Source organism: Podarcis gaigeae, assembly GCF_964106915.1.
Source record: "Podarcis gaigeae genome assembly, chromosome: 15".
Taxonomy (NCBI): Eukaryota; Metazoa; Chordata; class Lepidosauria; order Squamata; family Lacertidae; genus Podarcis; species Podarcis gaigeae.
The window spans coordinates 40,056,113-40,083,396 of record NC_139692.1 but is presented as its reverse complement, the minus strand read 5'-3'; the positions used below and the strand labels follow the sequence as shown (position 1 = coordinate 40,083,396).

General features: G+C 46.8%; 1 protein-coding gene across 6 annotated transcripts in view; it reads right to left on the bottom strand.

Moving 5' to 3' along the window:
• The window catches only part of BCAS3 (BCAS3 microtubule associated cell migration factor), a 454,783-nt gene that overhangs the window by 366,713 nt on the left and 60,786 nt on the right, over window positions 1-27,284 (bottom strand). For all 6 annotated transcript variants that reach the window (XM_083714443.1, XM_083714445.1, XM_083714447.1 and 3 more), the window contains exons 10-12: window positions 15,908-15,984; window positions 14,291-14,374; window positions 6,327-6,497 (exon numbers count right to left, since the gene is read on the bottom strand). In XM_083714443.1, the coding sequence (XP_083570569.1) occupies window positions 6,327-6,497; window positions 14,291-14,374; window positions 15,908-15,984 (332 nt within the window). The remainder of the gene's footprint in view (window positions 1-6,326; window positions 6,498-14,290; window positions 14,375-15,907; window positions 15,985-27,284) is intronic.

The following is a 27,284-nucleotide window of genomic DNA, read 5'->3' as shown; positions in this document are numbered from 1 at the left end:
CAGGTTCCACAGCCTGAAGAGCAAAAGCAAACCTTTATTCTCCCATATACTGTACGGTCTCTAAGTAAGCTTTTCAGGGTACACAAGTCACAGGAACTGGGTTCAAATCTCAGGTATGCAGGGTCATTTTCCAAGTAACCTAAATCTCTCTGAACTTGCTCTTCCAGAACTGTTGTGAGAACAAGAGGGGAAAGTCCACGACTGTGTGTACCACACCGCACATTTAAAGCACATGACTTCCCCCAAATAATCATGGGAACTGCTGTTTGCTATGTGTGCTGGGAATTGAAGCTCTGTGGGCGAGTAAACTGCAGCTCCCAGGATTCTTTGGGGAAAGCTGTGTGCTGTAGAATGTATGGTGTGCATGCAGCCACTCTCCTGGTAGCCGGAGGTGAGAAGGAATTGCATGCAGATTCCCTCCAGTACTGGGGGCAGGAACCCTCTGAATGCCAGCTGATGAGAATCACAAGTGGACAGCAGGCTGTTGCACTCAAGCCCTGCTGATGGGCTTTCCATTCTGGCTGGCCATTGTGAGAACAGGATGCTAGACTAGATGGGCCTCTGGCCTGATCCAGCAGTCAGGCTCCTTTTAGGTTCTTATGGACTCTATTATATTGGCCCGTCATAAGCCGCTGGCCACACGGGAGACATGACAACAGGCTGGTGAGAGACCTGAGGGACTGAGAAAGCAAAAACTGCAGGCAGAATACCTTTTCCTTTTATGAAGATCATGCTGCAAAACACTGAGGCCCACCCTCACCACTGGAAAAGTTCTAAATTGTTAATTCCAACAGTGTTTCAAGATCCCCAGGCTCAAAAGAACAAGGGCTGGCATGTTATTCCTGGCTTGGAATAGTCCAAGTACAGAGCCTGTAGTTATTCTGTGATACTTCAGGGGCGTCAGACAAAAAAACCCAAAAACCCGGAACCCTCAACTTAGCAATAATGCCTTACTTATATTTCACCATGTACTTGAATAACTCAAGCGCTTTTCTTTTTACACCTATACACGACACTCATACACTACAAAACCCCCAAAGTTTTTCACCAAATCCATTAAGCAGGCTGGCTCACGATTGCTATAAAGATCAGAGGCCAAGTTCATTACAGACAAAAATCCTCTAAATCATATATAAGGCAACTTAAAAACCTAAGATAAATCATTTTATTACTAAAGCTATTGCTGGAGGAGTCTGGGAGCAGACACTGAACGTCAGAAATAATGACTGCATTAAAAAAGGCTTCATGAGAAATTTATGAAGTAGAATTTCTTTCTGCCTTCTCCGCTCCCCCACCCCACCCCTGGCCCATTCTCCTGGCACTGTAGGAAAAGCCAAGAAAATACTTTCCAGGAAAGCATAATAAACTCTGAATGGATCAACAACCTTATACTGAGATAATTGAACCTTATAAAAACTTAAAATGAAATATTTGGGGTTTCCCTCACCACCTTTTGGGTTTCGTGTTATTTTGCATTTAAGTAGGTCCTTGGAGGTCAAACGAAGAAAGTATTTCTTTGAACCGGTTTCTCAAGGAACAGGCTCCAAGCAACACGTTTGAAGCTGGAAAAACAATTGTTATTTTAGAAAAATTGGGGTGGGGGTGGGAAAGAGGACTATCGGCATAGTGAGTTGCACACAATATGGTTTAAACTGAAGTGCAGGAGACCCAGATTTGTTCTGTGCACCAGTGTGGTTAAGTAGAGTAGCACTCCCCCAATACCATTCCTTTCCGTTGTTGCTTGATCACAATTGCCATCATTCTTGGCCATGAGGCTGGTGGAAGTTGGAGTCCCAACAGCATCTGGTGGGCACTAGGTTGGGGAAAAATGGGTTAGAGTATTGACCTAGACCAGGGGTCTGCAACCTTTAAGACAAAAAGAGCCACTTGGACCCGTTTCCGAAGAAAAAACAACAACTGGGAGCCGCAAAACCATTGCGACATTTAAAACAAATATAACACTGCATACATTGTTTCTTAGCCCAATGTTATCCTCGTCATTATAAAAATAACTTTTTTGACACTTTTTAATTATTTTTTGTTTGACCCCTCAGAATTACTCCTCCTCATAGAAATAAACGTTATATTAACAAGTTACCTTTTTTTGAGTGTGTGTTCTTCACTCCCCTTCAAAACAGTAGCTGCAAATTGCAAAGCAATAGCAGCAAATCAGCCAGCGGCTGCCTGTTGGGGCGGCAGCCTGTTGCCCGAAGCACAGGGAGCCCTCCGGAGGGCTCCCCGTGCTTCAGGCGAGTGTCTGCAAGCCTTGCGCGCCCGGCAGGAGCTCCCGTCGGGCGCGCAAGGCTTGGGGCGGCAGCCTGTTGCCCGAAGCACAGGGAGCCCTCCGGAGGGCTCCCCGTGCTTCGGGCGAGTGTCTGCAAGCCTTGCGCGCCCGGCAGGAGCTCCCGTCGGGCGCGCGAGGCTTGGGGCGGCAACCTGCCGCCCGAAGCACAGGGAGCCCTCCGGAGGGCTCCCCGTGCTTCGGGCGAGTGTCTGCAAGCCTTGCGCGCCTGGCAGGAGCTCCCGTCGGGCGCGCGAGGCTTGGGGCGGCAGCCTGTTGCCCGAAGCACAGGGAGCCCTCCGGAGGGCTCCCCGTGCTTCGGGCGAGTGTCTGCAAGCCTTGCGCGCCCGGCAGGAGCTCCCGTCGGGCGCGCAAGGCTTGGGGCGGCAGCCTGTTGCCCGAAGCACAGGGAGCCCTCCGGAGGGCTCCCCGTGCTTCGGGCGAGTGTCTGCAAGCCTTGCGCGCCCGGCAGGAGCTCCCGTCGGGCGCGCGAGGCTTGGGGCGGCAACCTGCCGCCCGAAGCACAGGGAGCCCTCCGGAGGGCTCCCCGTGCTTCGGGCGAGTGTCTGCAAGCCTTGCGCGCCTGGCAGGAGCTCCCGTCGGGCGCGCGAGGCTTGGGGCGGCAGCCTGTTGCCCGAAGCACAGGGAGCCCTCCGGAGGGCTCCCCGTGCTTCGGGCGAGTGTCTGCAAGCCTTGCGCGCCCGGCAGGAGCTCCCATCGGGCGCGCGAGGCTTGGGGCGGCAGCCTGCCGCCCGAAGCACGCGGAGCCCTCCGGAGGGCTCCCCGTGCTTCGGGCGAGTGTCTGCAAGCCTTGCGCACCTGGCAGGAGCTCCCGTCGGGCGCGCGAGGCTTGGGGCGGCAGCCTGCCGCCCGAAGCACAGGGAGCCCTCCGGAGGGCTCCCCGTGCTTCGGGCGAGTGTCTGCAAGCCTTGCGCGCCCGGCAGGAGCTCCCGTCGGGCGCGCGAGGCTTGGGGCGGGAACAAAGGAAAATGCGCCTCCTCCCCTCGCCTCCACCCCGGAGCCGCGGCAAAGGCGTTAAAGAGCCGCATGCGGCTCCGGAGCCGCAGGTTGCCGACCCCTGACCTAGACCAAGGAGACCCAAGTTGAAATTCTCACCCAGCCATGAAGCTGGTAACCTTGAGTCAGTCCCTACCTCTGCCTATTCACAGGATGGTTGGGAGAATCAAATTGAAGGCGGAAGCAGTAAACCATATATTCCTCCTGAAACCCTTGTTGGGAGAGCAATGTCCTGGCTCAAAATACAGAGGCAGAGCCTCTTACTTGGAAGAAAGAGACCTTTACTTAGGCAAGTAAAGATACAGGCTTGGCGACAGGCACAGCACTCAAGAGTCATGATCTGGGAGTTTAGGAGCAGGGCAAGAAGTTTGAACTGGATGGAAGCAATGAAGATGTCCCAACAAGTTTCCCCATCCCCCATTTGAAGGCGAGGTGTGGCATGCTCCCTTGCAAGAATGTCAAGTTTGCAAGTGTGTGCTCCATCGGGGTGGGGTGGGTCTCCCCCATCTGCAAAGGCATTGCCTGGTTCTAGGTAACAAAGCCTGCATCCTCCTGTTCAGCCTCCCCCTTCAGATGAATAAATCCCTCCCCAACCTCCACTGAGGCTCTCTGCTCTGCAGGAAGTTCAAAGGATAGAGCAGGCACCGTTGTTCCCCATTCCAAAATGTCTGCCTCCAACCCAGGTTCCCACCATTCCTCCTACTCCTGCTCTGACAGTAATGCGGGGCTCATGACTGGTAAGATATAAATGCTATAAACAATAATTAATAAATCTGGTGCAACTATCTAGGCCCTGACAGCTTCTAGGAGAGATTACTGCAATGCATGGTATTTGGAGCTGCCTGTGTTCAGAAACTTCAGATAGTTAAGCTGTTAACTGGTATAGATGCTCATGCCCCACATACTATTTCCAGATGCTACAGGCAGTGAGGCTCATTGCAAACAGTGAAGTCTGCTATCTTATGATGGGATAACTTCCTTTTTCTAGTTCATCTTTCACCCCACCCAAAAATAAAACCTCCTCTTTTCCAATGCAGAGAAAACAGAATGTTGCATCCACTAGGCATTGTATAGGAATGGTGGGTGGGGAGGAGAGAGGTGTTCTCAGACAATATTAGGCAAAATAACAGAACACAAAAAGATCAGGTCAGCTGCCCATCTGCTCTCACAGTGCCTAGCCAGATGTCTTAGTGGGAAGACGGCAAACAGGACCTGAGTGCAACAGTGCTCTCCTATCCTGCAACTTCCAACAAATTGGTATTGAGAGGCCTGCTGTCTAAGAGTTGGAGGCAGAACACAGCCATCAAGGTTGGTAGCCATGGATAGGTATATCCTCTATGAATTTGCCTAATCCTCTTTTAAAGCTATCCAAGTTGACTATCAGTGCCTTTTGTGCGAGGAAATTCCATAATTTGACTATGTGCTATGTGAAGGACTTTTTCTTGTTGGTTCTGAATCTTCCACCGTTCAGCACTGGATGGTTCCAATATCAATACACTTTATCTATAGATACTTGCTAGAAAAAAGCTAAATGCAGCCAGTCAGATGCCCATGAGAAGTCAACAAGCAGGGCCTGAGTGCAACAGTGCTCTAGCTGCCTGCAGTTTCCAGCAACTGGTATTCAGAGGCATACTGGTCTCGAATGATGGAGGGACACCATAGCCATTGTGGCTAGATGCCATTGATGGAAGCACTGCCAGCACAGTGCTGTTTACCTACTATCAACTGGAAAATGTTGGAGGTTAGTGCAAACATTCAGGATCACTGGCAAGTTACTCCTTAGGACTCAGTATTGCAACAGTTAAAGCCTGCCAATGAGGCCCTCTAAGAAGCAACACAATCTCAACCTTTCTCTCTCTCTCAGCAGTTGCTTTGGGCCCTCGGGTGGTCCCACTCCATTACGGATTCATCATTGCAATCAGGCCATACCCACATCACACAAGTGGTCACCCCCAATCAACATCAGTGTCGGGCAATTACAAGAAAGATGCGGAGCGACACTTCACACTTGGCACTGTCAAAAATGTCACTTAGCTGAGTCCTCTTCAGCTGCATGAGAGCTGGCTTTCATTCATTCCCAATTAGCAGTTCCCGTTCAATAAATCCATTCCACCCACAAATAATCTTAGCCCCCGTGGGGGTGGGGTGGGTAGGTTGGAAAACAGGGGGAACTCAAAACAAATCAGGGCTATACTTTGCATCAGTTGTTACAAAAATCATCAAATAAGCTGAGGGTTCAGGGTGGAACTAGACACAACAGTAAACACAGGGTTGCCACAGCAAACAGCCATCTCGTGTCGAGTCTTCCACTGTTGCTCCATCATGACTTGCCAGTGTTATGTCTTTGTCCTGCTGTTAGCAGTCAACAATGTGGTGAGAAGGAACCAGCGCAACTTGATGACATCACAAGCATCATAACAAAGATGCACCTACCTAAGCATTCCAGGAAACTCAACTTGCAGCTGATGAGAACTGATTTATTACATTTATATCCCACCCTTCCTACAAAGAAGCCCAGGGCACCAAACACACAAACAATAAAATCTAAAAACCATTCCAACACAGAGGTAGGCTGGAAAAGCTCTCTACTTAAAAGGGGAAGGTGTTCAAGGAGGTTCCAGAAAGACGGGAGAGCGCTCTGAAAAGTAGGTGCCACCATGCTAGAGGCCTGCTACAAATATGGTGAAGAACGGGCCTCCTGGTAAGATGGTACCTGCTGGAGGCCATCATCCGCAGAATGCAGTGATCAGCTGGAGCACATAGCAACCACTCCATCTTGTCCAGTCTTCTGTGTGCAGCGGTTTTCAGGCTGTGCCCTGGGAAAGCCTGGGAGGTGCTCCCAGAGGCTCCTCAGCCTGCCCTTTAGCCCTACCTTTGCTTTAGGTGGCACCTTGGGAAGGGCAGTGAACCTCTGCACCGAAAAAGGCACCAGACTAGCTACCCATGTGCTAAAGATGAAAAGTTCCAACAGTGAAAGTTTTTAGACTCATGCTTTTATTTTGTTTTGCTCATCTGAATATGTTCTTACCTGGCCTTCTCCAACCGTCTCAGTATCGATAACCGTGACGATCCCGGGAACCAAGGGACTGCGTCGGGTATTGCTGTGAGCTAAGATTTCTTCTTCTGTCGCTCCTGATGGCAGAGTGCCTGTCAGCTGGGTCACGACTTTCCCAACCATGGTGAGCCCGGTTTTTATGGTCTATTTAAAATGAAATAAAAAGAACGGTTAACGCAAAACTCATTTTAACCGCAGCACTTGTTTTGCCTCTTATAAGCAAGTTACACAGCAACAGCTACTTGAGAATGAAGGTGAAACCCTTTACACACTGCATTTCCTTTAAAAAGCTGCACCAAAGTAAGAAGGAATAATAACGCTAGAAAATGTATACATATTCACAGAACCTATTATTTAGCGCACATGCTCTCTTTATACACACACACACACACACACACACACACACACACACACCATCTTTTCCCCTGACGGGACAGAACCTAGCTACTGCAGTTCCTCCCTGGCTGGGCTGCTGCAACACACTCTGCACAGGCTTTCCTTTGAAGACAGGCTGTATAATTTTACTGTGATTTTATTACCGAGACTCAAGAGCAGATTATAAATAAGCAGCAGCATCAACGTAATTGAAAAGCCAGTCTGGAAGCTGCAGCTGCTGCAGAATGAATACCTGGGAGTGGGAAGAACTGAATTCAATAGGACTTACTTCTGAGTCGGAGCGCCATTATGAAATATGGAATTTGCTCCCACAAGATGTTGTGATGGAGGGAAAGGCTACCCATGGACACTTGCCACAATGGCTATGTTCTCCGTCCACTGTCTCAGGCCGCAGGCCTCTAACACCAGCTGCTGGGAATCACAAGTGGGGAGGTCTGCTGCTGCACTCATGTTCTGCATTTGGGCTTCCCCCTAGGCATCTGATTGGCCACTGCTGAGAACAGGACACTACTGGACTAGATCCAGAAGGGCTCTTCTGATGTCCTATCTCAGCATATCACATCTGTTCGATTGGTGTATTCCTAAGTTCCTGCTACCAAGAGCCTTTGGCCTGATCCTGCAGCCTCCTCTTACAGTCTTCTTATGTTAAGTTCTTATAAGCTAAAGGGCCTCTGGGAGATGCAGAAATGAGACCAGAGAAAAGGAAAAACTCATATGCGAAATGACAAAATGAAGCTCCTCATTCAAATTCCAAATGGTTGTGGTGTGCAGGGAGGGGGAAATCAGTTCAGATGACGGACTGGAGGACAAGCCACAAATCAATTGCAACTGCTTTGTTTAGTGCTAAAAACTCAAACTGCAGTGATTAGAAAACACATTAGTGTTCATCAATTAGTAGCCGAGCATTTGGCTTGAATTATTCATGGGGAAATGACTTACACACAAGACTCTGTTAGTGTGTTGTCAGGAAAACCTCTGAAGGGGCCAACAGAACCAGGCGCCACTGTGTATCGACGGCACCGATCCAGCCAGGAAGCCCGATTAACCTCTGAGATGCCTCAGTTGATGTACTTACCCTATTAATGCTAATGGAGATGCTACCACTTTTTTAAAAAAAGAAGAAAAAGTCGGAGCCAGCCAGGCTTCATCAAGGGAAAAGTCTTTAGGTTTTTAAAGTCTTTTAGCAATAGACATATCCTGTCATTTGTGTGTCTTGGTGTCTTATCCCTCACCCCCACCTCCAACCTTTTAAAGCTCCCCCAACAAATGGGAAGGAATAAAATCCTTAAACAACTGGCATGCCAACAATTTCTTGGAAAACACACACATACACTCCAAGCAACCAGATGCAATATGCACTGCCTCAGTAGGCCTATTGACGCGATCAGCTGTCTAAGGGTAGCAACCCTAGAAATCCCCGCAGCCTCTGGTAGCATGGTGTTAGAACCAAGCTGCTTTTGTACAAGGCCTGGACTGAGAATTCATACAAGCTGCTGGGAATCGCAGGAGAGGAGAGCGATGCTGCGCTCAAGTGCTACATGTAGGCTTCTCATTGGGGCATCTGGTTGGCCACTGTGAGAACAGGATGCTGGACTAGATGGAACTTTTGCCTGATCCATCAGTCAGGATCTTCTTGCTGAGGCTTCACACTATCACTCAGCTGCCCTTCGTTGCCTAAGACACGAGTACCATCTCTGGAGGGAAGGGTATTTTCACAACACCCAGTCCCATAAGGATAAAGGGGGCTCTATTATCTTAAACAGAGCAGGGGAAGCTGTGGCCCTCCAGATGTTGGAGTTCTCATTAACACAGTCAGCATGGCCAATAGCCAGGGATGCTGGGAGATGCAGTCTGGAACCATCTGGAGGACAAGAGCTCCCACCCACTCCTAGTTTGTCCATTCGCCTCTAGTGCCCAATTATTTCCTCCATTCCCTCTAAGGTAAGTACATAAATAAAAGCACTGGACTGAGTGAGAAGAACCAGTTTATTGGCTCCACCCTTTTAGCTCCCAGATTTATTTAACCATTTAATTCAGGCACAGGAAACCTGTAGCTCTCCAGATGTTGCTGGACTCCAACTCCTATCATCTTGAGTCGGAACAGCCAGTGTTCAGAGATGATGGAATATGTAGTTCAACACAATCTGGAGGGCCACAGGTTCCCCAGCCCTGATCTCTGATAAAAGGGGCCTAAAAAGGAACACGTTTACAACATTATTCTTCAAGGTTCTTCTAGCGAAGGGGGGAGAGAGATCCCTTTCCTACACACACATACACTACTGTTTTCGACAAGACATTAATCACTACCGTTTTATAATCCACAAGCGATTAAACAAACGTCTGTAATTACGAGCAGATGCAATACTCCAGGCAGCAGGAAAGGAACTGCATTATAAACACACAGTAAATTTTACATAGAGAGAGAGATATGATATAATCAAAGAGCAGGTTAGAGAGAGAGATTCATTTAATTTATTTATGCAGACGTAAGATGCCTTGTTACTGGAGGCATACAAGCACATCGCAGGGCGTACAAGAACATTACAACTCAATCCTTTCCCCCCCACCCAAGTTTCAAATGCATTCAGTACAACCATAGACTGGAATTAAAAGGAAGCTTTTTTGACCAAGAACAGCAGCTTTGTGTCTTCTTTTCTTATCTCCCTCCAGTAACATCTAGTAACTTAAAGCATGTGACATAGCACCATAATGCAAAGAGATTCGCCATCATGTTTCACAAGGTGTTGTTTGCAAAAGGCAAGGAAATATGGAGCATGGTGACATTGGATCATATGCTTTGTTTCAATAGGCAGAGGAAGCAACAAAAGGCTACCCCTTGCCGTGGTGGCGGCCTGGTCAGAAGCTGCTGTGTGTTCCCACATCTGGCAAACAGGGTCACTGTGGCTTCTCAGGGGAGACTCAAGAACTAGCAACGACGCCCCGATCTGGCAAGCAAGGTCACTACAGCTCAGGAATGTGTCAAGCACAGCTGAACGCTCCCCTATACACACAGGGGAGACAGGTGATTCAACGTGAGTTTAAAGGAGAACCTACAAAATTTGCACCTTCCGAAACATTATGCAAGCAGAAAAAGGCATCCTTCAAAACCTGCTCTACTCCAAATTCTGTAATGCAGTTCTTCTGCAAAGTCACATGCAATATATATATATATATATAACAGGAATATAACATATGAAATGCATTATATTAGTGGAAATTGCTTTGCAGAAATATTAATATTGGGCAACTTTGCATACAAAATGTGTATATTAGGAGAAATTTGCATGAAAAAGCTGATGGATTTTCATGAGAATTAAAAACAATAATTCACAAACTGATGTGGAATGTAGAGAACTGAAAAATGGAAAAATGAGAAATGGAGAGAAGTTGATTGTGTGTAAGTGGCTGCTCCGCTATTATTATCTTTAAACTAACTGTTTTCTGTGAGCTACTTTAAGCATAAGGTATTTGTGGAAAACTGAGTATATAAATGAACTATGATTACTCGATTAAATATATGACCCCTGAGTAGCTTGAGTCCAGGAAACCTTAAGGACTCCCTGAGCCCTTCTATCCTGGGTTAGTCAGGGAGCCCTTGTGCAATGCTCCTAGTTGTCCCTCGTGCCACAGAAGCCTGACGGGACTCCACTAGAAGTCAGCATTTCATGTGGCTGATCTCATGCTGTGGAACACTCTTCCGTCAGAGATACTGCAGGCATCCTTGCTGTTAACCTTCAGACATATCCTAAGGACTTTTCTATGCCCACAGGCCTCTTCAGTTGTTCAGTTTTCTTTTCTAGATGAGCCACTCACTCCTGTAGTTATTTGGTATTGCTCTGCAGTATCTTACATTGCCAACTGCCTTGACATTTTGTGTGAGTGGACAGCATGTAAATACTTCAATAAAAGAATAAATAAACCAGGGTTCCCCAAACTTGGGTCACAAGCTGTTTTTGGACTACAGCTCCCATCATCCCTTACTAGCAAGACCAGCAGTCAGGGATGATGGGAATTGTAGTCCAAAAACAGCTGGATACCCAACTTTGGGAAATCCTGAAATAAACAAATAAATAAAGCAATAGCTTCAAAGGGGGATAACTCAAACTCACGGGGAACAAGGCTATTCATGACTACTAGTCCTACTGGCTATGTTCCACTTCAAGTACTGGAGGCAGAATGCCTCTGAAAAACAGTTGCTCAGAATCGCAAGTGGGGAGAGTTGCTGTTGCTGCCTTCAGGCTCCCCATAGGCATCAGGTTGGCCACTGTGAGAACAGGATGCTGCGTTAGATGGGCCAGTGTCTTGACCCAGCATGCGCTTCTTTTGTTCACACATGCTCACACAGTGAGCCTTTCAGTGGGGTTGCATCAGAGTGCAGAAGTGCTAAGTTTTGATGCAGACAAAATGGGTACAAGTAGGGAGGGCACTGTCCCACTTTGATCCCGCCTCTGGGCTTCACACAGCATTCATTTGGCCACTATGAGAACAGGTTGGTGGATTAGATGGGCCCTTGGCTCAATCCAGAAAGGCTTTTCTTATGTTCCTATGTGGCCAGCAGGTTGGCAAAAGATAACTTGCATTGCAATGTATTTTATGAATTGTAATATTTTAACGTATTGTGATATTTTGAACTTGTTGCAGGAGTGGTGCATAGGTTCTAGCAGGGACGGCTGATTTTCTCCCCCCTTTGGTAATCTTTAACCTTTCCCATGCCATATCAGCTGTCCTCCTGATCCATTAGTGCTAATGGCCAGGCTCTCACATAAGCTGTTAGTATTCATTAAGGAGTTATCAAGTAACGAGAGAAAGCAGATGCCTGGGTGTTTTTGTTGGGGGAGGGTGTTTGAGGGTGGGGAGTGTCAAATCATTTTCTGCCAGCTTGGGATTTAAAAGACACAAAGAGAGAAGTGACTACAGATGTTATTGAGTGACATGGAAACCTGGGTGTGTAGATTTGCTGTTTGACATTCAGAAGAACACCCTTCTTTTAGCCTATCACGTCGTCAACGGAAATAAACGTAAAAGGACTTCTGTTAAAAATGCTGATAACATAACACCACTGTCTGCATTTAAAAAAAACAACAGATTTTGTTTATATTTTTTTTAAATGTCTGGTTTCCCATTAATGCGATGCCATGTTGTGGCATTATAGCATGACAGCTGGCTTTGAGAAGTGGCTAACACTAAGTTCCTGGTTTCAATCTCCCCTCCACCATGAGCCACCAAAACTGGCAGTTGGGGTGGCTGAACCTGTAGATTTCATTTTTTTCTCAAATACTATGTTCAGTTTTCCACACTTCCAAATCAGTTTGCATTAAAAAAACAAAAAACAGTGTGCATGAAAATTCATCAACACCTATGTGGAAATTTCTCATAACATCATTTTTGTAGGCAGTTTTTCCTAATGTACACATTTCTGCAAAGTAATTTCCCCTAATATAATGCATTTTGGTATGCTGATTTCTCTAATGTATGCATTTTTATATCATCCCAGTATTTGCATTTTTGGACACATTGTTTTGCTGCAGGACGGCATTGCAAAATTCACAGAAGTGCCAATTTCAAAAGATGGCTGTGGTTCGTTTCATGTATGGTTTCGGTAAGTGCGAATTAGGTGAACTTTGCCTTTAAATGTGAACTGCATTGAATTTCTCCTCCATCCCTAGTCAGAAGTAGTGAGGAAGAGTTTGGATTTGATATCCCGCTTTATCACTACCCAAAGGAGTCTCAAAGCGGCTAACATTCTCCTTTCCCTTCCTCGCCCACAACAAACACTCTGTGAGGTGAGCGGGGCTGAGATACTTCAGAGAAGTGTGACTGGCCCAAGGTCACCCAGCAGCTGCATGTGGAGGAGCGGGGAATCGAACCCGGTTCACCAGATTATGAGTCTACTGCTCTTAACCACTACACCGCACTGCCTCCTGGCTTTCCCCAGAACTGCTCCTGGGTTTCCCCAGAAACTGGGACAAAATGAGAATATGCTTTCACAATTCCTATTCTGCTGGAACTCAGGGAAGGGTAAAGGGTAACAGCCTCTGGAAGCACTTTGAGGCTTCCGAGTGTCTCCCAGCCTAGAAGCTGAATTCTCCCCTCCCTGAATATTCTCGTCATAGGGCATGGAGGAAAGGAAGAGGAATGGGAAAATAAAGCTAGGCTACCAAAAGGGGGGGGATTGTACTCAGTGGTAGAGCATCTTTTCTGCATCCAGAAGGTCTCAGGTTCAATCGTCAGCATCTGCAGGTAGGACTGGGAGATGCCCCTTGTCTGAAACCCTGGAGGGCTGCCAGTCAGTGTGGGCAATGCTGTGCTAGATGGTCCAATGGTGTGATTCAGAATAAGGCAGCTTCCTATGTTCCTAATACCCAGCTGATCCATCTGTTCCAGTAATAGTGAAGAACTTGACAGACTGCAAAAGTTCAACACAATATCCCCACCCACAACTCATAGGAAGGGAGGTCCACATTTGCCCTGAGCAATACAAAACCTGTGATTTTTCTCCCCATTTATCCGTGGCTCCATTGGCATTGGCAGTCATCATTATGGTACACACATTTCTTTTCCTTTTTAAGGCTTTATTTGTTTTTCCTAAGGAAATTGCATGACCTCTGCCTCCCTTTGTGGGTTTCTCTGGAGTTGTTGTTTTGTTGAGGTCAGCCAGGCCTCTCCAATTGAAAACTCCCTTTCTGATCCCTCTTCTTCAAAACCACCATGTTTTCTCTCGCAAAGTGAGAAGCTGGCAAGTTATAATCAGTAGAGCCTGCGAGAGCCAAGCATTTGCTGACCAACACTGCAATTTTGTTTTTGTTGTTAGTGAAAACAGAATTTACATAGGAATGCACATATTTCACAGCACTAGGGTGCAGCAATCGGTGCAGACGGATTTCGTATTCTTTAAACTTTCGTATTCTTTAAACCAAGTTGCTAGTCCCTATGACAGTAAAAATTCTTACATTCTCTGTCAACATTTACACTTCTTTATTTACACTTGTTCATTACTATATCCCACCCTTCCTCCAAGGAGCTCAGAGTGGCTTACACAACTCCCTCGCCCCATTTCATCCCCACAAGAACCCTGTGTGATAACAGCCTGAGAGCTGCTTTACCCAGTGAACTTCATGGGTGACCAGATTGGCAGGTAGGGGATGACCTTGTGTTATCCACCAAACAAGCCTTTGACATAAGTTATTATCAGAGTTCAAGGACACAGTCCAGCCAGGCAAAAACACTCAAGGAGGATGTGAAGAAGGATCAGTGAGGGGTATGTCCTGGAGAGACATCCAAGGGCCAGACAGAAAGGTCCCGGGGGCCACCTTTGGCCTGATATTCCTCACTCTAGGGCTACAGCAAGTTTCAGTATTTTTAAAAGAAGTTTCAGAATCTGTTTTCAGGGCGGAGTGGACTGTTGCTCTTGTATATTTGTTTTATCCTATGCACCATTCTGAAAACCTGATCTGCGCTTAAAGAAAAAAAGTTTCAAATCCATCAATTAAAATGAAAAACGACGACACGAGCCCAACCCCAGTGGCTGCTGACATACTCACTTTGGCTGCACTGATGACTGTGGCAGTGTACGACTGGATGTTGTCTCCGCAGGCCCCACCCCGAGACTGATGGCACCGGATCAGCTGAGAAGAAAGAGGGAGAGTGCCAGTGTCACTCCTAGTCAACTGCAAAGTCAATTCTGACACGTTTAGATGCCTCTTGCGGGCGTAGAATCCTTCCTTGGACTCCTCTTTTCATACAGATCGCACAAAAACAAACAGCCCCCAAAACCTCAAGAAACTGTTAATGTTTTTCTCCTCTCTCCCCCTTTTAAAATAATCTTTTGGGTGTCACCCAGACTGTCAGGTACTCTGCCTTTTATATGTGTGTGTATTGTGTGTGTACACACACACACAATAACTTTATAATGGGGAAATTGGTGAGAGGGAAAAGATACAAAGCTGGCAGCCCTCTCACAACATAAACTGAGTGCCTTTAAGTGAGACTCAGATCCATGACAACTTGAAGCCGTTGGCATGCCAAGGACAGAAGGGTACCACATATTCTGAAATATAGATGTTTTTAAGGTTTAGAAAGGGTAAGCTTGTGAAAAAGCACCATATAGCTAAAAAGATATTTTGATTTAACAGGGGATTGGGCAGGAAAAGCAAGTTGGGTTGAAGCATTGACTCATTTGCACTGAGCTCGCGCAGGTCCTTACATAGCCAAAATGGCTCCGTCCACATACAAGAGGAAAGCACCAGCAGGAATCCCAAGGAAATATTGGCGGAAGAGGGAATAAATCCTTCTAAAATAGCCCAATGAGGACTGAGAGTGCACAGCAGCCATGGAGTCATGGCTGATTGTTGGAGGAGGGCTAGAATGGAAAGGGGGAGGAAAGAATGGAATGAAGCAGCTGGAAACCTGAACAGGAGCACCCTGCCATGCTGCAGCATTTTGTTGCAGATCCCACTTTTATTTCCTGTTTGTATAACCTAATCATAAGGAGCTTCCTTACAACCATGAACAGACATGCCTCTATAATTATATCTCACTAGCAAAATGCCTATTATTTTATGGCAGGCCAGGGATGAGTGGGTTTTTCCATGTATGTTCCCCTTGCATTTATTCTGTGAAGGCTAGGGTTGCCACATTTCAAAAAGTGAAAAGTGAGCTTTTTAAAACTTTCCCCCAAGTTCTTGAGCTTCAAAATTGCAAAGAAATGACATTTTTTAACTTTTTCTAAGGAAAATTGGCAAAAACGGCACTGCCAACATGGGTTGCCATACACCTGGATTTTCCAAGGCATTTTGCAGATTTCCACCCGGACACTGCTTCCTACTGCATGTCCTACAGTATTTCTGGGAAATTCTGGATGTATAGCAACCCTAGAAGGCATTTGGCACCATATCCAACGGAAACAAAAGGACACGCGTCTTCATCCTGTTACCTTTCCCCCTCTCTCCCCATCTTTCCATCACTTGGCTTCCTCGCTGTGGCAATGTAGACTGTAAGCTCCTTAGGTCACAAAGCACCACGCACGCTGATAGCATAATAAATCACAATTATGATAGCAAGGGAACCACTAGGAGGCTTAACATCCTTGCCAACGTTCCTGCAATTACAGAACTATAGTAAATGTACCTAAATGTACCTTTAAGCATTTGAGTTCTTACCTTATTTTCTGCATAAGCCAGCCACCGGCTTCCTAGAGCTATGGGGTTCATGTTTGGCCCTGGGCAAGGATAGCAGCCTGTTGGGGGGAAAGGAACACTGAGAATACTGGAACAGACTTTTTTATGAACAACAAAATACAGGGGAAACCAGAAGCTGCATGGGTGTTTATCTCAGTTTCCTTTTTCCACTGGAAAATTTGAGCTTAAACGAAGGTATAGCCACAAAGTTTCCCATTATAAAGGATGCTGCATTAGTTCAAGAATGAGGAACCTGTGACTGCACCATAGCTATTGCTGGACTCCAGTTCCCATCAGCCCCAGCTAGTGCTTCTGTTTCTGGCCCTGCATTCAGCCCCTGGAGGGTTACCCAGAAGGGAGTGTGGCCTTCAGGCAGAAAAAGAAGTTTCCCATTCTTGCTGTAGTTAAACATGCAGTCACTGGACTCCAGGATTTGGTATAATTCATGCAACTTCATCAACACGAATTATGTTATTCTGTCCCATGAACGGAATGGTGCAAGGTGATGGGCTGCATCCAACTAAGTTTTACTCAGAGGACACCCAGCTGAAATTAATTTGCCTAAGTTAGTCATGTCCATTACTTTCAATGGGTCTACTCTGAGTATGACTAATATTGAACAAAGCCTTCTCTTTTTCCATGTACGACCCCTACCCAGTATTCAAGCTTTCATAACTTCAAGGCTGGTCAAGGCATTGGGATCAGTTCTGCTCCAGACCCTCTGAGTAACTTCCCATCAGGCTTCCCAGTAGGCTATCAAGGCTGTTTAAAAAAAAATGGTGGGTCATTTAGCCTGCTTTACCTGCTCAGAGGAATAGCAGTCCTCATCATAAAGCCTTTCAGATTTGTACATTTGGGGAGGTGGGGGGAGCACTGATTTGCTTCAAGGAGGTCTGAAGCCACAGACTGTCTCCAGTTTGGACTGTCCTATATATCATTACATTGGCCCCACATAAGCTTAAAGGGACATTTGACCCATCCTCTCAATAGGCAAGGTAAGCTGATACACTGTTAAAGTGACTTATACCCCCTTTACCCCAAACAGAACAAGAGGAAGAGGGAAGAGAGACTTTTATACAATTCCCTTCTTGCCATATCCATTTTATATGGCTTTTAAAATATATGCCAATGACATCTATCATTCTCTTCATCTTGTCCCACTTAGATTGGTTTTGGGTTTCTTGAAAAAGCCTTTTCTGTAGACGGTTCTCTTCCATCCCTTCTAATGAACATGTCAGTGGATTGGTTTCTCTTTTTCAAAAGAAATAAAAATAATTGTCTGCCTCTTCCCAGCCCAGTGGGTACTCAACACTGCTTGATCTCCCAACCATGGTCAAGAGAGCAAGAGCACCCAGAAGACTTCTAACCTCCTCTCCTATCACAAAGGAATCACTTTTTGTAACAAACCATGGTTAGCATTATGTCTACATCTGGGGGGTGGGGTTAACTTCAACATCTGAGAATTGAGAGCTAACTTCAACATCTGAGAATTGGGTGTTTGAAGGCATGAATTTAAGGAACATGACAAGGTTAGGTCCATTAATTTCAATAGGTCTACTCTTGGTAACACTTGGTTGAATACAATCTGTTGCTAATGTATCACTATATGGTTATTAGTCAAGGAACGTGTGTATGCAGAGGCAGCCTACATCAAATGCTGGAGGAGGCACAAGCAATAGCAGAAGGCATCACCCTCACACCTGACTTGAAAGCTCCCAGAGGCATCTGGCTGGCTGCTGCTGAAGACAGAATGGTGGACTAGTTACTGAACTATCTCCTAGCCACAATGGCCAGGTTCTGCCTCCACGGGAGTATGTATGTCTCTAAATACTTGGTTCTGCCCCCAACATAATGCCTGCCCTCCTAAAATAAACCCTGGCTACACCCATGCAGCAGGGCTATATGATGTCATACTCATGCTCTTAGGATCATGCCTTGCACTGGACTATTCAGTCCAGAATTCTGTGGCCTCAGGGAGACGTCATTCCTAATGGTGCTAATTTGAGATGCTTTTCACTGGAGGCTGAAAATGAGACCTGTGCCCCACCACCAAGCTGCAGGAGCTCAGTAAGACTGAGCATGGGTGAAGGCAAGTAGCGTCTATGAACTGTCTGGCTGCAAAGCATGTGCTCTGCCACCCCTTAAGATGTCTGGTGCGCCCACAGAACTACTAATAAACTTTGCCAAACTATTACAGTTAATCAAACTGCATGAACATTAAGAAGAAAGAAAGAAAGAAAGAAAGAAAGAAAGAAAGAACTATGCACACAGAAGCACATCAACATGTTCAAGATCAAAGGTCTTTATACTCTCCCCATAAGGCGCCACCACCCTGCATCAGCCAGATAATCCAACCAAAATGGGAACAGATCAAGACAAACAGAGGTGTAGAACGGGAACAGGGTAAATAAAGGATAGGAGGGGACGCTTTTGTTGCATGACACTGTTTATTCCCAGGAGACAGAAAAAAACAAATTGCCGAATCCTTTCAACTAATATTTTGTTTGTTCCTCCAAAAAGAAAGGGATAAATTAAACTTGTTTATAAAGACTATGAAGTAATATAGCTTGCAAATGTGTTTACAGAATCCCCTTGGAGATGAAAAGCTGTATAGAAATGCCACCACTCTCCCAGAGCCGTCGCATCTTCCATTGTTCTGAAGACTTCCTCTTGTTTAGATCTGCCCTTGACCTCCTCCCCAAGGCCTCCAACCTGGACCCTGCCAAGAGGAGACCCTTAATTCCTGGTGCAGTTTTGGCAAGAGCATTATGAGAACCAGACGAAGCCAAAGTCTAAGAGACTTCATCCAAACATTCTCCTGAACACCCAGCCACCCTCATCTAGCCCCAAGATTATCTACTTGGCTCATCAGGGTCTCAGGCAGAAAGAGGTCTTTCTCAGCCCTGCCAATTGGGATCCTTGGGGCTGGAGACACCAGGGAGTATTGGCCAGGGACTTTCTTGTGCCTTAGACCACCACTACCCCAGTAGCATTCTCTCCCCCCCCCATAACAGCAGGTGGCGCTGTGGGTAAAACCTCAGTGCCTAGGACTTGTTGATCATATGGTCGGCGGTTCGAATCCCCACGGCGGGGTGAGCTCCCGTCGTTCGGTCCCAGCTCCTGCCCACCTAGCAGTTCGAAAGCACCCCTAAGTGCAAGTAGATAAATAGGTACCGCTTTGTAGCGGGAAGGTAAACGGCGTTTCCGTGTGCGGCACTGGTGCTGGCTCACCAGTGCAGCTTCTTCACGCTGGCCACGTGACCCGGAAGTGTCTTCGGATGGCACCAGCTCCCGGCCTCTAGAGTGAGATGAGCGCACAACCCTAGAGTCAGTCACGACTGGCCTGTACAGGCAGGGGTACCTTTACCCCAGTAGCATTCTCCCCCCCATAACATTGTCTTTTGGGGGGTGCATTAGAGCAAGCCCCTGTCTTCTTCCTTTTCAGCCTCTTACAACTCCTCTTCTCCCTAAGCAGGGGCAGGGAACCCTTTTTCAGCCAGAGGGCCACTTCCCCTTGTGAGTAAGTTCCCTGGGGCTGCATGCCAGTGGTGAGCAGGGCCAGGGGTGGGCTGGGCAATGGCTGAAACTCTTACTGTAGCAAGCTACTGTGCAGCAAGGCCAGATGGCTGTGGCCTAGGAGGGCGATGGTGTATAGGGAGTCTTGGGGTACAGATGGAGAGGCCTGGAACACCACAATCAGCTCCCAAGTCTGAGAGTCCTTACCAGGGGTGCCAATTTTAGTAAAATATTGGCGGAGCCCAGGTGAGCCCTGCCCTGCACAATCACATGATGTGGCGTGCGCACACACCCCACCATTTGAATGGGAATTCCTCTCAACTTTGCCCCCTCAGATATTTTATTGGAGAGCCAAAGCAACCTTGGTCCCTAGGAGTCGGCTCCTACAGTCCTCGCCACTTCCCTAAGAGGCTAGACACATCATAAAGGAAGCAGAGCAGAGAGAGATCTGTTTGAGACTCCCCTTCAGGGGAGCCCCAAAGTCTGCAAGAGTACTTAAAAAAATTAAAATAAAGTCTAAGGTGGCAAACAACAGCAAAATGGCTCAAAGAGGACTGATCACATGCAACAGCTATGGAACTGTCAGGAAGGAGAGGACCAGGATGGTGTAACCTGGAGAAGGGTATCACTGAAAGCAACCCTGAACAGGAGGACTCCTGCTATGATGTAAGGATGCACTGTAACTTTTCGTTACAGGTACACTGGTCAGACACCATACATTTAAGGCATATTTACACCTACCTCCCAAAGAATCTTGGGAGTTTAGCTACACTTCCAAGCACCCTTAACAAACTACAGTTCCCAGGTTTCCTTGAGGTGTATGGGGTGGGAGAGAATGCGCTTTAAAAGTATGTTACAGATGCAACCAAATGGTTATTCCTGAGTTGCAGGGGGACTAAATGACCCTTGGGATCCCTTTCAATTCTACAATTCTAGGATCATGCTGGAGTCAGGCCTGGTCTTGCTGTGCTTCTGGCCTTAGGTAAGCGCCACGGGCTTTGGTCTGGTGACCAGCCAAAGGCAACCCCTAAGATATGTGTGTATGTATTGCACTACCCTGGCGACAGCAAATTCTTACTCTCATGCTTTCTAGAAGCAAACCTTTCCAGGTGCAGGAGCACCTCCAACCTTAATTCAGGGGGAAAGTGTATTGTGTGTGTATTTATTTTTGCCAAGGAGTGTTTCCATGTCTAAAAAAAGTGTTAGAAGCAGACAGGGTGCGCTCAGCGTGTAGACATCCTCCAACCGCCTGGCTGCCTGTGACAAAGCCTTTCAAAACTCAAAACGAACAGGGCAAGTGGAGTTTAAAGTGGTTTCCTAATCAAAGACAGCTGCACCGGGAAGCTGCAACAACATTCACCCCTGCAAGACGGTCCAAACTTTAAAAGGCAAACTATTCCGTCTCTGGTAAGGTTTTTAATTCCGAGCAGGCCAGCCAGCAGAAGCGCTCTGTCTTCCTTTCAGGGAGGCATCCAAAAAAACAGTGTTCACATGCAACTGCTCAGCTACTGAAGGATGCTGGCCACATAAAAGAGCATGCTATACCTGAGCCTTGGGGGTTTACAGAGAAGGGTTGCAGCTCAGTGGCAGAGCGTCTGCTTTCCTTGTACCAGGTCTCAGGTTCAATCCCCAGCATCTCCATGTAGGGCTGGGAGGGCTCTCCATCTGAAAACCTGGAGAGTTGCTGCCAATCCATGCAGAGAATACTGACCTAGATGGACCATGGGAGCGACTCTTTATAAGGCAGCTTCAAATGTTCTAATGTCAAGGAGACATCACCTTGCCGACAAAGGTCCATATAGTTAAAGCTATGGTTTTCCCAGTAGTGATGTATGGAAGTGAGAGATGGACCATAAAGAAGGCTGATCGCCAAAGAATGGATGCTTTTGAATTATGGTGCTGGAGGAGACTCTTGAGAGTCCCATGGACTGCAAGATGATCAAACCTTTCCATTCTGAAGGAAATCAGCCCTGAGTGCTCACTGGAAGGACAGATCGTGAAGCTGAGACTCCAATACTTTGGCCATCTCATGAGAAGAGAAGACTCCCTGGAAAAGACACTGATGTTGGGAAAGATGGAGGGCACAAGGAGAAGGGGACGACGGAGGACAAGATGGTTGGACAGTGTTCTCGAAGCTACCAGCATGAGTATGACCAAACTGCGGGAGGCAGTGGAAGACAGGAGTGCCTGGCGTGCTCTGGTCCATGGGGTCATGAAGAGTCGGACACGACTAAACGACTAAACAACAACAACAACAACAACAACAAAATGTTCTTAAGTCAGCCCTATATTTAAAGCCATGAGCACTAGACTCTTACTTTGTTTTTAGGGCACAGACAGTAGCTCAGTAGTGGGGCATCTGCTTTGCATACTTAAGTCCCAGCTTCAATCCCTGGCCTCTTCAGGTAGAGCTAGGGATGCCCCCTGGGAGACCTGCTGCCAGTCAGAGGAGGCAATACTGAGCTAGTTAAGCACAGGACAGCTCCCTAGGCTTCTAAGATGGTAATAGGCACAATTCAAGGTAAGGTGCTGAATTCAAAACAGTGGTTCTCAGTGTGAGCAGCATGAATTCTTGAGACATCTTTGGCGTAGGACATTTGGGGGGGGGACTCACAGCGGGGTCTTGCTAGCGCCCACACACAAAAGTCCGGCACATTAATAAACCATGGAACTGCACAATCTTGACATATCAAGAGCAGAATCATCATTTTTTAAAAAAAAAATATATAGAACGCAGTAAGCAGACTGACTAAATTCTCTAAGAAAAGAGCCTCTTTGGGGACTCAGATGTATTGCATCAATAGAAACTTGGTGCCAGATAATGGCTTCAGCCATCGTCTTCCTCCCCGGAGACTAAGAGCACATCATCAACATGAGGTTGACAAGAGTCAGGGGAAAGTGGTGCCGGCACTGGCTGTTGGACACAGAGCCACTGCTGCTGTATCACCATGTCCAAATCGCCTGGTCTCTTCCAAGGGGAGAAGAGCCACCCTCCCCCCCTTCTAGGATGAGTAGTTGGCAGTTGCACCGGCACTGTCATAGCAGGAAACTGATGCACCAAACAGCCGTTTATTTACTTTTGATAAATGTGTCTCTGTGCCTCTTCTCCACTTCCTCCAGCCATCCTAATCACTGTGGGGGAAATGGGATGTTCTTCAGAGGACCATTAAGCGGCAGAGGAAGAATAGACAAAGAGCACCATAAATTAACAACAGGCAGTCAGAGAGGGTTAAGGCAATTGACTTCTTGCCTTAAAGCCACGGGATCAAGTCTCATCAGGTGGCCACCCCATCTAATAACACACCCCCTTAAGGGCAGAACATATGCTTTGCATGCAGAAGGTCCCACATTTGATATCTAGCCATCTCCTGGTAGGGCTGGGAATGCTTGAAACCCCAGAGTCCTGTGTTTGGTGGACCAATGGTCTGATTCTGTGTTCCTCTTTTATTTTATCCTTTATTCAGCTGCCTATGTCCCTCTTTTAATTAATTAATCATTCATTCAGAACCACGAGGACTTGGAAGTTTTTGAGAAGAAAGGCCAAACCTCAGTGGCAGACGGAATACTTTGCATGGAAAATATTCCGTTCCTGACTTCTCCAGGTAGGAACATCTCCAGCAAATGAATGTACAAAGCTGCCTTATACCAAGTCAGACCACTGGCTTAGTGTTGTCTACACTGACTGGCAGCAGCTTTCCAGGGTTTCAGATAAGAAATCTCTCTGCCACCTCCACTGGAAGATGCCAAGGATTGAACCAGGGGCTTTCTGCGAACAAAGCCGCTGCTCTAGCACAGAGTTAGTGTTGCTTGATGTGGTACCACAGCCTTGTCAATGTTTGGATGTGTGCCAAGACTGCAGCTCAGCATCTTGTACGGATAGAGCCCCTTCTATTCTTCACCCCATCCCAGTGGAAATCCATAGCTAAAGCAAGTGGGAGACTTCAAAATCCGCTCTTCGGGTCAAACAGCAGCAATTCTTGGTGACTGCACCACGTTGCCACCGCATCAAACTGTCAGAATCTATTGGTCCCCTTGAACACAGACTACAAAAATCAAATGAGATCTCAGGGTTGTTGTTGTTTTTAAACAGGCTTAAGAATTCCTGATTAAACTACAATAAAGAAAGTTTTAAAGGGGGAAACCTCCAGCTCAGACCATAAGCATATATGCCACTATTAAAAAGTTTTCAAAACCTGGAAGATTGCTAAAATCTGAAACTTTTGAAGAAGAGTTGGTCACAAACTGGTTATAATTTGAGGCACCCATATCCAAGTCTGGTACAGTTACCCCCCCCCACCCTAGAGTTTTCCTTTCTAAAGGTTCAGAAAGTTCTACTTGCGCGCGCGCGCGCACACACACACACACACACACAGTCTGTAGCTCATTGGTAGAGCATCTGCCTTGCATGCAGATGGTCCCAGGTTCCATCCCCGGCATCTCCAGATAGGGTTGCGAGGCAGACCCCTGCCTGAAACCCTGGAGAGCCGCTACCAGTCAGTGTAGACAACACTGAGCTAGATTATGGGGAAGAGTGCATACACTGGCATCTACTGTTGAAAATAACATTTTATAAAAGGAATTACATTAGGGATGTTGCTTAGCAAATGTCTGAACGTGAGGCAAATCTGCAAACAGAAAATGAGTGTACAGTCGTACCTTGGAAGTTGAACAGAATCCGTTCTGGAAGTCTGTTCGACTTCCAAAACATTCAGAAACCAAAGCACGGCTTCTGATTGGTTGCAGGAAGCTCATGCAGCCAATTAGAAGCCGCGGAACCCCCCATCGGAGGTTCAGGTTCCAAAAAAAGTTTGAAAACCGGAACGCTCACTTCCGGGTTTCGATTGTTCAGGAGCTGAAATGTACGAGTACTAAGGCATTCTACGACCAAAGTACGACTATATTTGGAGAAATAAGTAGTTAAAATGCTGGTGGACTTTCATGAGAAAACAATAAAATCATAGTTGGAAGGGGCCATGAGGATCGCCTAGTCCAACCCCCTGCAATGCAGGAATCTTTTGCCCAATATGGGCAAAAACCTGAGAGAAACCAAAATTGACAGATCAACACATCCACACCCTCTTGTTTGCAATCCCCGCAACTGGAATTCGGTAGTACACTGCCTCCGAAACTGGATGTAAAATATAGCCATCGTGTTGCCAGGGGGCAGGGGTGTGAGTTAGTAAATGGGTGGGTGGGCCTCCATGCCTAAAGGCTAGATAGATGGCCTTTCAAACTCTACGCTGTTCAGAAGTTTTTAGAGATGTGATTATGTACAACTTACTTTAGGGCAGGGGGTGGGGGAAAAGACTAAGAAAGTAAGGCAATAAAATCAGGAAGGGATTTTATTTCCCCACAAAATCTGAGGGGGCAGGAAAGGAAGTACCCCATACAGATCTGATTTCACACTTTAATTCAGAAAATGTTATTAGCAGCCATGGAAGAACCATGTAATGCCTTGAAATCAAGGCTAGTTTCCCTGCTGCTTTGGCTTCAGCAAACAGGAAAGCGGATCTCAAGGCCATGTTGTGGGGAGAAACTGACACCTATTGGTAACTTTCAGATTACTCCACGAATGCTGTTTTTCCCCCCTTTGAAGAAAGGGAAGCTGCTTTAAGCTTTAAACACACACACAAAGAGCAAAACAATGTAATGCAAAGACTAAGTAAATTCAAGGCATTTCCACACACACCCCCTCCTGCCACTAAATTCTAAGCTTATTTAGCTATATTTTTCCTTTTAAGGACAACCAAACCTACTTCTAAAGTAAGCTTGGGTTCCAGCATGCAGAGAGGGGACCACGATAAGCAAACAAATATACATTAAGGCTAGCCTAGTTCATCCTCTTCAAAAGGTCAGAAAAGTTTACATTTAACATCTGGGGCAAAAGACAGATTTCTGCTTACACAAACTAAAGTTGGGACTTCTGTCAGGGTGGACCTCAGTTCCTCTCCTTCTTCAGATGCCGTTGTCTCCCCACAGAACAAGACAGGGACATGCAAATGTGGATTCTAATTCATGCACCGATTTATTTATTTACAAACATGTAGCCTACTTTTCCAGTGGTGTCCTCAAGGAGGCTCAAAGCATAAATAAAAGAAGCAGTGCACCCTCCTCAAACTTGGTGCACAGTCGTTCTTTTCCGCATTAAGAACTGGAGGTACGCTTCAGTCTAGTTGATACAGAACCAGCTAGGGACAGGCAAATCTGTCCATTCCAATTTATCACTTTTCCAATCATCGGTTCTGCACATTTCAACATGAGGTTATTGGATTTTTTTAAGTCCTCATGAAAACCCATCAACATTTCCCCTAATACATGCATTTCTACTCACACTTTCCCCTAGCATATTTATTTTTGAACTCATTACTTGGCGTGAGAACAGCACAACAAAATTCAGAGAAGTGTGCACTTCAAAGTATGGTTGTCGCTTTGGTTTGTGGATTGCTTCAGAAACTGCAAATCCGGGAACCTCGCCTATAAATGGCAGCTGAATCTAATTTCTCCCCCATCTCTAGAACCAACTCATGTGAACATCATAGGTGACACAGAATTCCAGGCAGGCAAGTGAGCAGGGCTGATTTCTGTCTCCCCAACCAGTCCGCTTGATTTCTGTGCTGTCTGGAAATGGAGCATAGAAATGCAGCAAGCTGGCTAAGGGTGGACAGAGCTAGGGCCAGACCAAGACGTTTTGGCACCTGAGGCGAACCCACAAAATGTTGCCTCTCATCGGCAAGTAAAGAAGCGGGGAGTGAAGTTCTACACTGGGAACACAGGCGTGGAATCAAGTCATCCTTATCCAACAGTTGAAGGAGGTTGCAGAACCCAGGAGACCCCAAAGCACAGCTCTTGCCATTTTCTCCTTAGGGGTTGGAGGAGACCAGCGGTGCCTCCTATTTGTCTAGAGGCAGCATTGCGGGGGAGCTACCAAGGAGGAAGCAGATCTGGCCTCCAAGGGGAGTGTTGCAGCAGACAATACATTCCTTGGAGATGGGATCTGCTGCTCTTGTGGATCCTGCCACCCAAGGCAGCCACCTCACCTTGCCTCATAGGTGTGCCAACTCTGGACACAGCAATCCATTTGTCCTTCTGACAGCCCCCTTGGCAGAATACAAATTTTACTAGTCTGCTTAGAAACTAATTGCTTGCATTTCTATGCTGGCTGCAGAAGAGGGGGCCTTATCCTATTCCACGGTCAGCCCAGAGTTGTAGGCCACTAACCCCTTAGCAGGCTAGCAAAAAATCTACAGGCTTAGAACATGCGTAGGCTTGTTTACAAGGCTATGGCAGTTTGCACTAAAATAAATATTGTTGGGAGGGGGGTTTCAACCATCAGTTGTGGTGCGGGCAGCATCAAAGAATCCCAATGTGTCATTGCTTTCTGTTTCAGAATGATGTCACTGCAGCTGGGGGTAGAGGTGGTGGGGAAATCAGCACTGCAGATTCCTGCTCTGATGGATTTAGAAGCAACAAGGGATGCTGCAGCCCCTCTGATGACACAATAGTTCTCAACCACCTGACACCTGTGCAGTGGAGTCCGCCACGGTTTCATCTTATTCCCCATGCTGTTTAACATCCACTGGGTGAGGTCATCCAGGGATTTGGAGCATGCTGTCATCAATGTGTGGATGACAACCAGCTCTATTTCTCCTTGTCAGCAGAATGAGGGAAGGCCGTGCTGCTGCTGCTGCTGCTGCTGCTGCTGCTGCTGCTGCTGCTGCTGCTGCTGGACTGGAGGCAGTAATGGGCTGCATGAGAGTCAACCGACTGAGATGGAATCGTGAGGAAGTGCAGTTCACAAGCCCAGGATGCAGGAAGATGATCTGCTCCTAACAGGGATGACCTC